The sequence below is a fragment of the Priapulus caudatus genome, unplaced genomic scaffold, assembly GCF_000485595.1.
Source record: "Priapulus caudatus unplaced genomic scaffold, Priapulus_caudatus-5.0.1 Scaffold215, whole genome shotgun sequence".
Taxonomy (NCBI): domain Eukaryota; kingdom Metazoa; phylum Priapulida; class Priapulimorpha; order Priapulimorphida; family Priapulidae; genus Priapulus; species Priapulus caudatus.
Window position 1 is genome coordinate 27,036 of NW_014577276.1, and position 13,503 is coordinate 40,538.

Sequence of the window (13,503 nt, forward strand, 5' to 3'; positions counted from 1 at the left end):
ATATATATATATATATATATATATATATATATATATATAGTACAAATATATTTATATATAAATACATGTATATACCTACGTTTGTTACAGAGTTTCTATTTGTTGCATTTTTATTTACAGGTACCTGGTCTTGGAAAGGATTTTACTGAGGAACCATTCATTTCGATTGCTGTTGGTGGTCAGGAGCTTTCAGGCATGCCTTCGGACTATCTTGCCGTGTGGGCAGTAACCATTCAAGGCAGGGTGAGAAGTTTCACAGATTCTTATTATTCAGAGTGAAAATAAATGGTTACAGCCCTATAGACCGAAGACCCAATAGACCGAAGACCCAATAGACCGAAGGTTTATTCGAATACGCAGTGGCTACACGTCCGGAATCGGTCGCCTAGCCTCCAGGCTACGCATCCGGACATCCACTGATGCCGTATTCGAACATGAATATGCCGCACATCCACTGATGCCACTATAAACCATATATATGCGCTAACCCTAACCATAACCCTAACCCTAACCTTTTGCAATATTCGGTCTATCGGACCTTCGGTCTATAGGGCTGACCCCAAATAAATAATTGATATAATGGATCAATAAGGAGAATAAGAAATCTCAGCATATAGTTATTCAACTGTGACTTTTTTCGTGAAACAAACTACGTTTAATTATTAAAGTGTTTCAGGTTAATTATATGTACTGCATTAGATTCGATACATGGTATTCCCTCATAGGTTTTTTACCGACAAGGCATAGCCCAGAACAATCCAGAAGGATATTCGTGGGTTTGTGTCAGCACAGCTCCAGAAGTGAATTATATTGCTGTTGGTCCTAATGGCTTGGTGTGGGTGGTCACGTGGAGTGGACGTGTACTAGCCAGAGGTGGAATCACACGAGAAAACCTCACAGGTAAACTCTATCACCACAGAGTGTGTGTCTGTAATGTTAAATTATCAATGGCCTAATTGTGTGACTGCTTTAATGTTCACTGTTAGCGTAGTGTTTTTTATTCAACGTAATATTGGAAGTGAGCTGAATCTACACCGATCATTACTCGTGATTAATGGACTGTCTTCCCTCATGGTATTCCTTGTTGCTTCTTCTACAACTTTCTACGTATTACTTTATACTTATTATTATTATTTCACGTATATTGATTACACACATTATACTCTAGGCAATGACTGGTATGAAGTTGATTCACCCGGAGATCCAATTATCTTGGTTACAGTAGGCAGTAATGCAGTGTGGGCTCTAGGGAGAGATGGAATGGTAATTCAATTCAATTCAATTTATTTCATTCACACTGATGAATTACATTGTGGAGGTAACATATTAGTTAAACAAGTTATAGACAATGCTGATAAAATTAAAACAAATGAAACTAAATAAATAGAAGTGATGGAGGGAGAAGTGACAATTCAGTCTTCCAGTCAGCCACTCCAGTAGATTACGAAATAACAACATGATTAAAATCACGCAAGAGCCATATGGTAGCATCAAAATTTGATGATTAATGACTATCACTCATTAGCCGAGTCGCGTGGAAGCTGCCCGTACCCATTCATTATCGGAACGATTCTGATGTATACTCGCGAATGAAACTCTGTGAGTGTTTAGATCTGTGATGAATAGATTGACTATGTGTTTGAAATAATCTCTACGCATGCGTGATCATATACATGGTATTTTACCGTCGATTTACATATTTGTTATAGGTGTGGTTCCGAAAGGACGTATGTGGAGTGAAGGCAGGGTCAGACCGAACAGCTTGCATTGGTACAGGATGGGTGCAGATGATGACCCATATGGCACATTTATCTATCGGGCCAAATGACCAGGTGCAAGTTTATGCTGCTTTTAATTCAAACCCAGAAATACATTGCCAGGTAGACAAAAATTCCGCGATACTTCTACAATACCAGCAACGAACCACAACAGCGTATCTCCTTATTACGTCTTATTGGTGAACGTACCTACCATATGCAGGGGGTTGAGATTTCTAAAAGGTGTTTATGGCTGCAACTGATTGTACGTAGCATTTTGACAATGACGAGGTGCAAGGTGATTCTACGTTAGATGTAAACTAGTCGAGTTCAGAAAATTTCAGACTTGCGTCGTCGTCATACGATACGTGCTCTGGGGCGATATTTCAGCTCTAACGTTGGAACGTAATTTCCTAGGTGTTTGGCATCGGACGCCATGACAGGAAGCTGTACTATCGAACCGGCGTAACTGCTGCGGACTTGAGCGGCAAGGTGTGGCGCCCCCTGGAGGCTAAACCTCGCCCAGTTCTCACCAATGCGTACAGCACCAGTTCTATGTCGTCTCTCTCGGCCAGATCATTGTACGTCCCATCAATGGTTTTTGGTGATAGTGGATCACGATTCATAACAGAAACTGGTAATCGTAGGCTGCATGAAGTAGGAGTCTCTGGTAGTCACACTCGTGCTACTGCCTAATGTGAAAAAACGTTTTAAACGTTTTCTTTGGTAAGTTTGTGTAATTGTTTCCCAAATGCCAATATGGTATTGTGTCAACTGTCAACATTTATCTGTAGGTCGGACGACGAAAGCTTGCCAAATGTGTATGGCGAGTCATTGGATCCTGGAATTTTTGTGGAAGAAATGTTTGGATCACCGCAGATAAGTACGAATGCTCTACGCCGGGAAACGTTAGAAGCTCCGCCTGGTGGCGATTCCTGCAATGAACGTGACAGCAAACTGTCCGTCAACGTGGAGCAGGGACTCACGGAAATCACGGAGAACACAGTTACCGTGACGACTGAGAAGAGTCGCTCCAAGGGCAGTTTTTCGTCGGACGTGTCCGACAACATCATTAATTTCTGTGAGACTGTTGTTTCGAGTGCCGAAGCCGCTTGCGCCACCTCGTTGCAACAGCAGTGCTCTCTGAGTGTCGGCAGTGCAGCTGCTGACGTGAGTAGCATGCCTCATGATTCTGCTGCTGACACGAGCAGAGGAGGTGCCACGCGAGAGTCGGATGATTTTGATCCGGCCGCCTGCAGCCTTTCCTCTCAAAGGTCAAGAGAAACTAGTTTATCAGAGCATGATAGCAGGTATATTTTGCTCACCTTGACATCGTCAAGCTCTATTGCCATGGGTCATCGTCCGTCGTACGTCCGTCCGTCGGTCCGTCTGTCCGTCCGTCCTTCCGTCAACATTTGGCTACGGTCAACGATAACTCAGGAACCGTTTGACCCACATGTTTGAAATTGGGTATAGTTGTTACTGCTATGGGAGAGGTTTGAACGTCCTATTTTGGAGCACGCCGGTCGACGTACTTTCGAACCACGGCAATTTTTTGGCAAAAATGGGAATTGTCACTAGTCAGTTCAGGTTCAACGGATTTTGCTCATTTTTGGTATGTGAATGAATAAGGGCTAGGGGTTTTGATATTTAAAAAAAAATTATGCAAATTAGGTAGGTTTTGGCAATTACCATAGCATATTTTATAGACACGCAGATAACAGTCTATGGTGTCACACTCGTCTCGTTCGTTTTACAAGATTTCATTGACAATATCTTTAATGCAAAATTGGTATTTCTTTTCCACCCTGCCGATAAAACGTCTATATTAGAGTAAAGTTTTACAAAACATGTTGGAACGCAGCATAACCTATTTATTTCGAATGCCATTGCTAAGAAACATCAAAGCGGGTATAGTGCCATCTACCGTCACAAATTGTGATTCATTTTGGTTTATAAATTATTATTGCGATATACAGATGGCAACCATGTGCTACCGCCTAGAAAAACTCATACGAAGTAAACACTTCCATGCAACCAATTAACCTTGGGCAGGGAAACACCATTGTCACGTGGTATATAGCAGCTACGTGGAATAAGCGTATCCTCTCAATCTTACACGTCACACATCGGGAGCTCCTTTTTAGGCAGTGCCTAAATCTGAATATTATAAAAACGTTAAATGGCGATCATTTAGGTGTAACGCCATCACTCGCCCACATCTCAGACTTTCACATCTCAAACATTTATTTTCACATAAAAAATTACACATAATTATCAAGAGTATATAATGGGAGTTCTCCCATATATACTCTTCGTTTCTATAATGTATGTCGATGGTTGCTCAATTATAACTGACTTCTTCTCACTCACTCATTTGTGTCCTTTTTTGTGGTGAGCTACAGTGTCATTGACACTTTCATATTTATAACTATGCATTCGGGTTTTTTTCCCGGGATGTGCGTACTATGCTAATACTTTGATGCCTTGATTTATCCAGTGTGCGACGTCTTATCAAAGCTCGGCTTCGTAAAAAGTTGTCAAAACCCCAAAGTCACCTGGTAAAATATGCAGGGGGAGAGTGAGGAAGATTTTATTGGACGGTTTGAGGAGTTTAATATGACTCTGAATGCTGCGCTGGCATGTCCCCTTATGTTAACGAAGAAGTTCGAAGTTTAGCTTCTCATGTATTCATTCATGGCAACAGCTTTTATTGCTAATGTAGTGCCAAACACTCTTTCAAATGTACGTTCAATGTTAATGTATAGTTGTCATGGTGTTAGTCTACTTACTTACTTATCCTTTTGGTTCCCCAGTTGGACATAAGGCCATAGAATGGTGTCAGTCTAGGTCCCTTATACCCTTGATATATTTAGCAAATGTGTTTTTATTTTGGTTAACTATCTGCTGCAGTGCTGTTATTATGATATCCTTTGCGCTATACACCAAGCCTGTCACACCAATTTGTTTTTCTCAATATAGTAGATGCAGCTCGATGACCTCCATGGATCAAATATGTGGCGCTGAACGAGTCCAGGTTGCTGATTGGCTGACAGGGGGACAGGTCGAGGATGTTCGTTGGAGCTGGGTCAGCGCGTCGGCATGTGTTCTCGAACCAAGTGCACCTCCAGATGATTGGTTTACATCAGGTATATGAGACGATTCTTGGTTGGTTTGTTAATTAGCAGCTTTGTCATTCTACTGTTGCCCTCATTTCATAAACGTTAGTCACAAATATTTCGTCGGTCATATCATAATTCATGTACTATCAGGTATTGGGCTATACATTTTAAGCAATATAACTGTCACGATTAGATATATTTTCGTGAAATAGTTCAATGTTGTTGTAATCAGTTTGTAGTGAAAGAAATTTAATTATGTTGGTGTACTTCCATAACACCTGTTGTATTGACTTTGTAGTTGGGTTTTGCATTGTACATTTTTCTACTTCGTTTAACTAAATGCTTGTTGCAGGCAAAAAGAAGGAAGTGAAAAGTGTTAAATGGGAAGCTTGGTACAGAGACATCACAAGGAAACTACGAGAGCGAAATAATAGACAGAAACAGCCGTTTCTACAATACGAGCATGCTATTTTCAAGGTGAGGCATGCAGTGGGATGAAAACTCCTAAGGCGAGCATTGCTGCCTTAGGTGACAGCCTTTGTTTGCGATGTGGTACAAGATGATCAGGCTGGATCGATAACACATTATGGCAGTCACTCCATGCAGCTTTGAATTTCATGTTCTATTGTTCATGGTTCTATGGTTCATGACTAACTACTCATTGCTAAGATGGCCTGAATTATTTTTGCATAAACTCTAGAAGTTCAGTGAGCAGAATCACACTCCGTATTGCTTACTCACCTTCTTCCCCCTGTTCAACTTTGTACTTTCTATCGCGTATTTTAATTTGCGTGTGCAGAAATCGTGGGTTAAAAAGGGAGACATGCACGTATGGCACGAACGAAATGGCTGGATGGACTGTAAAGTGGAATTTGAGCAGCTGGGGGCGACACAAGGAACATCTGATGGCACTCTTACCTGCAGCTATTCTAAGCATCGCGAGTTAAAGGTGGGTTACGCTAGTTGTGATTGCGGTTGCATTGTACCTGCATGCACATAATTATGTAAAACTCTGTTTCGTTTCGATGTCAACGGAATCGTACGCGATGGTAATCTGTGGAAATTGTTTGACTTCAGCACATCGTCATGTTGTCACATTGTCATCGCATTGCTATTGGTGAGATCACCTGCATTCTCCGCATCAAAGATCCCACTAAATACTCGGTCTTCGCTGTCTACACTCCAAAGAGAACCGGAAAGGGGATGCCACTAAAGCTGGCCACCGCATCGGACAAGGAATTGGAAGAATGGGTGAGTGTTCACGTTTTGCAATACTAGATAAGTAACGTGTGCATTTAAAGGTATATATGATGCATGTTACGGGTAGAGAACGTGAAAATTACAAAACCTTTGGTCAACCATGGATTAATAGTGAAACACTGATCAAGTAGTATTAGTTTCGTCATATGTAGGAAAATTATTTCAATGAAATATATGTGAACAACATTTCGTTATTGCAGATGAAAGCACTGACGATGGGGTGCCGAGATGTGCGATGTATAAAAGCGTCGCCTTCCTATAATGCTGCCTGGTCTACCACAGACAGAGGAGACATATTTGTGCATAACATGCTGCCACATGTACTGCAATATACCAGGGAACCGAACAGTGACCAATTGTCCCCCAGTCCTGTTGTGCCAATAAATTTCCTTCATGTTCAGCTAATGTAAGTTGCACTGTAAAGTAGTTATGAATTGGAAGTTAAACTAAATGTGAGATGATATGGTACGAACGAAGTTTTCTGAAATTGTCAATTGTATTTACATTTAAATACTGCATAAGTGTTTATTTGGCTGTTTGTGGCTGTGAAACTGCTTTTTAGACAAACATGCTTACGTTTTCTACTTCCCCTTTCATAGATGATTCTAGCCTGCTGATATATGTAAATATTTGCTTTGTGATTAATGTGTTTTTTCAATGAAAAATATTGCTCTATGTAACGCTCGGAGGTACCATATAAAATTAATTTGAACAACTTCAATACTTTGACCTGCAGGTATTGGTACCAAGTGGCTGGGCATATGCAAACTGTAGAGTCTAGCAGTGCAGGCGTTGTGTGGGGCCTATCTTATAATAGAACTCCGTGGTTTTACACAGGTAACAATGGATTTTTTACTCCAATGTAGTACTCCACTTCGATCTCATGTAACAAGATGGCATGGCATTTGCAGAGATGGAAATCACAATTAAATTAAGAATAGATGTCATTAAATGGCTAGTCCAACCAAAATAGCCATACTTGCCCACTATAGTGTGTACACTAATAGTAAAACCAGAACAGTGAAGTTAGCCAACTTAGGTATATTTAATATTATTAATATTTTAAATTTTAAGTATAATTTTGACCATGTGTATATCGAAGCTACATGGATTTGTATACAATATTGATTGTAGTTCACATAGCATATAAGCTCTTAATTCTTGCATCTATATATAAACACATTCGTTAAAAGCTAATTTAAAAACTCATTCGGTCGTTTTTCTGATTAGGATTCTTATGCTCTGATGAAGAGTACAAACAAATTGATGTCAGGAATATTCATATTTATGAAAATCAAAGATGGAACCCACTCACAGGGTATTCCCACAAGTAAGTATCACCAAAATTGCCTACCGACATGCTACAATAAAATGAAAGCTATATTAAATTGAGTTTATATCATTGCCTGTTAATCTTTTAGGAATTCATAATAGAGCAAATATGCCTCCTAAACATTTGTTTAAGATATCCCAAAAATTTACCTGACGACTTACCCAGAAAAATCCAGCTGAACAGGTTAAACATCCTCGTCGTTTTTTCCGTGCATGAAGTTACAGACTGCCGACAGACAGAGCAGTGTGGAGTGACGAGTCGGGTCGCGAACAGCTGAATAAGGAGCACATCAAACCACCGTCGGTGCACTGGCAGTGGATTTCAGACTGGGCCATCGACTACTCCCAGACGGAAGGCACCGACAAGGAAGGCTGGCAGTACGCCACCGATTTTCCCTTCCTGTACCACAAGCGAAAGAGAATGTCGGACACCGTGCGGCGCCGGCGTTGGTTCAGGTTGGTACCGCTTATTGTGGAGCACGTACTACATTGTCACTCAGCACATTCGACAAATCCGTCGGAGCGCGTGGGCGACAACCGTGTGCCCCTTGGATATTATTGCCAGTACTGAGTAGATCAATTTATACCTGCTTTTACGCATGCATTGTTGGCATTGCTGTGCTGTGTTGTCGAGTATTGGCGTTTGGAACGTCTTATCGCAACAGCGGTTAGCTCGATCCGCATCTCGGTCATGTCGGGCGGATAGGTTAGCTTAGTTCGTAGTTACGATCAGTTCAGATGGACTTGTTGTCAGGGCAAATTGTTCGTATCATCGAAAGTTCGTAACTCGAATGTTCGTAAGTCGGGGAGTCTCTGTAGTTATATCAGTATTATATCATTAGTTATATCGATCCGTTAGCGACGATCAGTTCGTAGCTGGATTCCGAGCTCACGCGTCTCGTCGTGGCGTTTTCCGCAGGAAATGCCGCCTGGCGACCAGCGGTCCGTGGCAGCAGGTGGAGTCGGTGTCGCTTCAGTGCATCTCACTGCAGACAGACCCACCTACGTGGCTTCCCGCTAACAGCAACGTCGCCGTGTGGGCGGTCGACCTCAACGGCAATGTGCTGTGCAGACTTGGAGTCACTAAAGAGTGCCCACAGGTGAACGCGTGCGAGAAATGGTATACTCCAAATTCCTACAGCATGCGTATTCGGGCACCCCCTTTTGTCTGGGGCGAAATTTTCCTGGCTTTATTTATGTGTATATGTTTGGTATGTATGTATATTTGAGGTGTGAGGTATTTTTTTAATGTGCCGAGTGAGATTGTCACATGGACTATGGAAGAGGTGGTTAATGTGGGGTCACTGTTAACAGTGAATGTTAACTACCGTAGCAGCAGTTAATCTACGTGGTGTGTTAGATATATTCCTGATAATTTGGGTAGGATATAATGATATAGTAGGATATGATCAAATCAATACAGACGATGAACGTAAGGTAAAAGATCCTTCCGTTTTTAGCTCACTTTGACATCGTCAAGCTGAGCTATTGCCATGGGTTGTCGTCCGTCGTACGTTCTCGTTCGTCCGTCTGTCCGTCAACATTTGGTTTTGGTCAACGATAACTCAGGAAATGTTTGAAATTGGGTATAGTTGTTACTGCTATGCTCCCATATTGAACGTCCTATTTTGGAGCACGCCAGTCGACGTACTTTCGAGCCAGCGCAATTTTTTGCAAAAATGGGAATTGTCATTAGGTCAGTTCAGGTTCAACGGATTTTGCTCATTTTTGTATGTGAATGAATAAGGGCTAGGGGTTTTGATTTTAAAAAAAATAATGCAAATTAGGTAGGGCTTGGCAATTATATAGCATATATATATATATATAGACACGCAGATATTAAACAGTCTGTGGTGTCACACTCGTTTGGTTCGTTTTACAAGATTTCATTGACAATATCTTTAATGCAAAATTCCTGCTATGAACTATTATGATTTATACTATTATTATTATTATGATATAATGATTTATGCTAAGAAACATCAAATCGGGTATAGCGCCATCTACCGTCACAAATTGTGATTTCATTTTGGTTTATAAATTATTTATATAATTTATATATAATATTATTTATTATTTTCACATAAAAAATTACACATATAATTATCAAGAGTATATAATGGGAGTTCTCCCATATCTACTCTTCGTTTCTATAATGTACCGTCATGTTGCTCAATTAAAACTGACTTCTTCTCACTCACTCATTTGTGTCCTTTTTGTGGTGAGCTACAGTGTCATTGATACTTTCATATTTATAAGTACTCGTGTGAGTCCGATAATATGCCATTGGTTTGTTGGTATTTAATATTTGGTGTAATTCTTCTGCAGGGTCTGTCGTGGTCACACGTTCCCGCTGACCAGCCGTTTGTTCACATAGCGTGGGTGGATCCTACAGAGTATGGGGCATAGCCAAAGATGCTCAGCCTGCTGCGAAATGGGTGCTGCCTCAGCTACCAAATGGTAAGCATTTATTGTGTGCCTTAATATTAATATATGCATATATCTCAACTATTTGGCTAAAAGTTCACTGTATGTGTTATTTTGCACATAGGTGACATTGTTGGTGGTGTTTGCATTGAATGCCATATTAATTTAACATGGGGTTGAGTGTGTATACCAGCTATATTGAATACAGTTAACACGTATACAAAATATATAAAAGGTTGTGCATTTTCAGGAACGTGCTGGTTTCAAGTGCCACCTCCACACTCATAAGCTCAGTCTAGTGTCGGCTGGAAATGCTACTGTTTGGGCTCTGGGACACCGTCGGAAACCTATACTAACCGCTAAAGACGTACTTCCCATATTTCCCGACGGGAACAACGTGGCAGTGGGTGTGTGCTGGATCCAGCATGTATCAGTCGGACCAATGACCAGGTTGGGCTACGTTACCGCATATTCATTTTTACAATTTCCATTGATGTGCCCGTGAGAGGTATTTTTATTCCTTACTCTTTATTCATTCTGTATATTGCTAAGAAAAAAATTTAGGTAGCCAAGTATGACTGTTAAATATACGTTTGTGATTCATGTGTGAAATGGTGGTATTGGCTGTGTCTATGGGTTGTAGATCAACTGAATGTTTCAGTGTGCCATTCTGTGCTAGGAAGTTTGCTGTGCAACTATATTTGTATCGCCCCGCGACGAAGTCGGCGGGGATACTATGATTTCATGTCTCCCAGCGCCGCCGCCGCAGACAATTTCCCTTCCGCTCTATAACTCGAACCCTAATTGACCTAGCGCTTCACCAACTTGGTATACTTACAAATCTTGGGGAGAAGCGTGAGCCAGCGTACCAAAACCAGGTCACTGCCGACCTTTTATTTGACCTTTACCTTTACCTTGATCATATTTCCCTTCGCTCTCTAACTCGGCCCCTGATTGACCTAGCGCTAAAACTTGGTATTACTTACACATCTTGGGAGAAGGTGAGCAGCGTATCAAACCAGGTCACTGCAACCTTTATTTGACCTTTACCTTGACCTTTATCATATTTCCCTTCCGCTCTCTAACTCGGCCCCTAATTGACCTAGCGCTACAAACTTGGTTACTTACACATCTTGGGGAGAAGGTGAGCAGCATACCAAACCAGGTCACTGCCGGCTTTTATTTGACCTTGACCTTGATCATATTTCCCTTGCCGCCCTCTATAACTCGGCCCCTAATTGACCTAGCGGCGACCAAACTTGTATATCTTGCATATCTTGGGGAGAAGGTGTGTCGCGTACCGAAACCAGGTCACTGCACCTTTATTTGACATTGACCTTGACCTTGACCTTGACCTTGACCTTCATTATATTCTTCCCTTCCTCTATAACTCGGCCCCTAATTGACCTAGCGCGACCAACTTCGTATACTTACACATCTTGGGAGAACACGGGGATGTAGTTGGCGACAACTGCCTTCTAGTTTTATAACAGTTTTTGGCAGCCGATCTACTATCTTTGTTAAGCTGTACGATTATCACGAATTAAAATATTTTTATGGTAAGTAAAATTTGATGGCATGTTTCTGAGAGCTATGCAATGATTCGATGCATTTCTGGTTGAGGTAATTTTTACAGAAATATCTGCTTTCAGGTTTGGGCAATACCGCAAACCTAGTCACTGGTACTGTGTGCAGTCTGCAAGAGATCAGGAATCACCTTAAGAAATCCTGTGGGAACGGATGGGATGTGGGAATAAGGGTGAGAATTTTGCCATATTTAGAATGAAATAGACTCAAAACATTTGTTCAACCTATCTATTTGTTTTGTTAGTTTTCACTGTATGCGTCTATCTTACCTGTTTCATCAAATTTTTATTCACACCCTGACAACAAGATACTGTTCCTGTTCCATTTTTCTTCTGTCTCACATGCCAACACATGTCGTGAATGCATACATTCCATGTCTGTTTTTAAATAAACTTTAACGTTGATGCGTTGCTTGCTTTACCTAGGGTGGATGGTCGCACATCTCAACCAGGGGCTGCGTGGCCAGAAGAGGCCCTGCTGCTGTGATGAGAGAACGAGGTCACGCAGATTTTGCACCCAGTATGAGCACCTCGGACGTTCGCCAGCTTAAACGTCATCACCTGAACAGTCATAATACTACTGCGTATCAATTGCTTGGCTTAGTGGCTGCCCGAAGCTATAACACGAGATGTGTTTTCAGTGCCAGGCTTTATGAAATTTCATTACGTGAATGCGTGAAGGATATCCAGTTGTGTATAACTGGCTGCAGTACTCAAAAGCATCTTGGTAGGGTTGTAGACAACTAGTTCAGGCAATGCAATTGTCCATCCCGAAGTCAATGGAAATAGAATCTTTCTAACCAAGATATAGAAGAACTAACACATACGGTGACACGGGAGCATCCATCCAGTCCCGTTGCTACTCTCCTTCTTTATACGCTCTTGATATAATATATATACAAGTATATATATATATATATATTATATAATATCAGGAGTAGATAAGAGGAGAAGGAGTGTGACTCCATAAACAAGGGAATGTCGTCATTTACTAGCCTTATAATACCTACGATTTACTACGCGTAACTCATCGCAACTTGAGCTCAAATCGGACACAGTCATTCGACCATCCATACAGTACCAGACTTGTTCCTCGTAGACACCCGCAATCCGGAGATACAGACTAAAACATACGACACGATTCTCCAATCTTTGTCCATTAATCAACCGTAGCAATCGCCTATGATTCAAACAAAAAGGCAGCTACTAACCACACTGTCCCGGCTTGCGCTCACGGGCGAGCCGCTGTGGCTCGCAGGGTGTTAGGCATCAACCGCAACACTCGGCGAGATAACTTTTGACCCGGCTATACAACTACAATGTATGCCTTATGCGGCAATACAGCTGGCATGCCCCCATACCGCACGGCGCACGCCATATCCCTATCAGCAGCAGATCGCGATTAAAATCTCCCTGCGAGCCACAGCCGCGCTCGCCGTGAGCGCAAGCGTGGACAGCTGTGGTGAGTAGCTGCCTTTTGTTTGAATCATAGGCGATTGCTACGGTTGATTAATGGACAAAGATTGGAGAATCGGTGTCGTATGTTTTAGTGCTGTATCTCCGGATTGCGGGTGTCTACGAGGAAACGATCTGGTACGATGATGTGGCAATGTACTGTGTCCGATTTGAGCTCAGTTGGATGAGTTACGCGTAGTAAATCGTACGGGTATTATAAAGGCTAGTAAATGACGAATTTCCTTGTTTATTGGAGTCACACTCCTTCCCTTTATCTACCCTGATATATATGGTATATATGTATACACAAAATATGATATTAACCAGACAGGTTAAATATCATATTTTGTGTATACATATATACATATATCATATATTATATTATAGTTATATATATATATATATGTATATATATTATATCAAGAGCGTATAAAGAAGAAGAGAGCGTACAACGGTGAAATGGCTAACCGTTATGTCGCAGTATTAGTCGAATAAAGAACTTTGCAGCGTTTTTATTTTGACGATTATTTGCGTATATTGATCAGCTGTCGCATAGACAGCTTG

At 41.4% G+C, this 13,503-nt stretch overlaps 1 protein-coding gene across 1 annotated transcript in view; it reads left to right on the forward strand.

Moving 5' to 3' along the window:
- Positions 1-13,503, forward strand: part of LOC106807432 (tectonin beta-propeller repeat-containing protein 1-like) — a 25,186-nt gene that overhangs the window by 8,020 nt on the left and 3,663 nt on the right. The window contains exons 5-19 of the mRNA XM_014809756.1: positions 121-243; positions 726-900; positions 1,169-1,263; positions 1,710-1,832; positions 2,175-2,338; positions 2,552-3,067; positions 4,740-4,906; positions 5,232-5,356; positions 5,679-5,828; positions 5,957-6,130; positions 6,340-6,545; positions 6,876-6,976; positions 7,370-7,469; positions 7,691-7,927; positions 8,391-8,571. Of these exons, the coding sequence (XP_014665242.1) occupies positions 121-243; positions 726-900; positions 1,169-1,263; positions 1,710-1,832; positions 2,175-2,338; positions 2,552-3,067; positions 4,740-4,906; positions 5,232-5,356; positions 5,679-5,828; positions 5,957-6,130; positions 6,340-6,545; positions 6,876-6,976; positions 7,370-7,469; positions 7,691-7,927; positions 8,391-8,571 (2,637 nt within the window). The remainder of the gene's footprint in view (positions 1-120; positions 244-725; positions 901-1,168; positions 1,264-1,709; positions 1,833-2,174; positions 2,339-2,551; positions 3,068-4,739; positions 4,907-5,231; positions 5,357-5,678; positions 5,829-5,956; positions 6,131-6,339; positions 6,546-6,875; positions 6,977-7,369; positions 7,470-7,690; positions 7,928-8,390; positions 8,572-13,503) is intronic.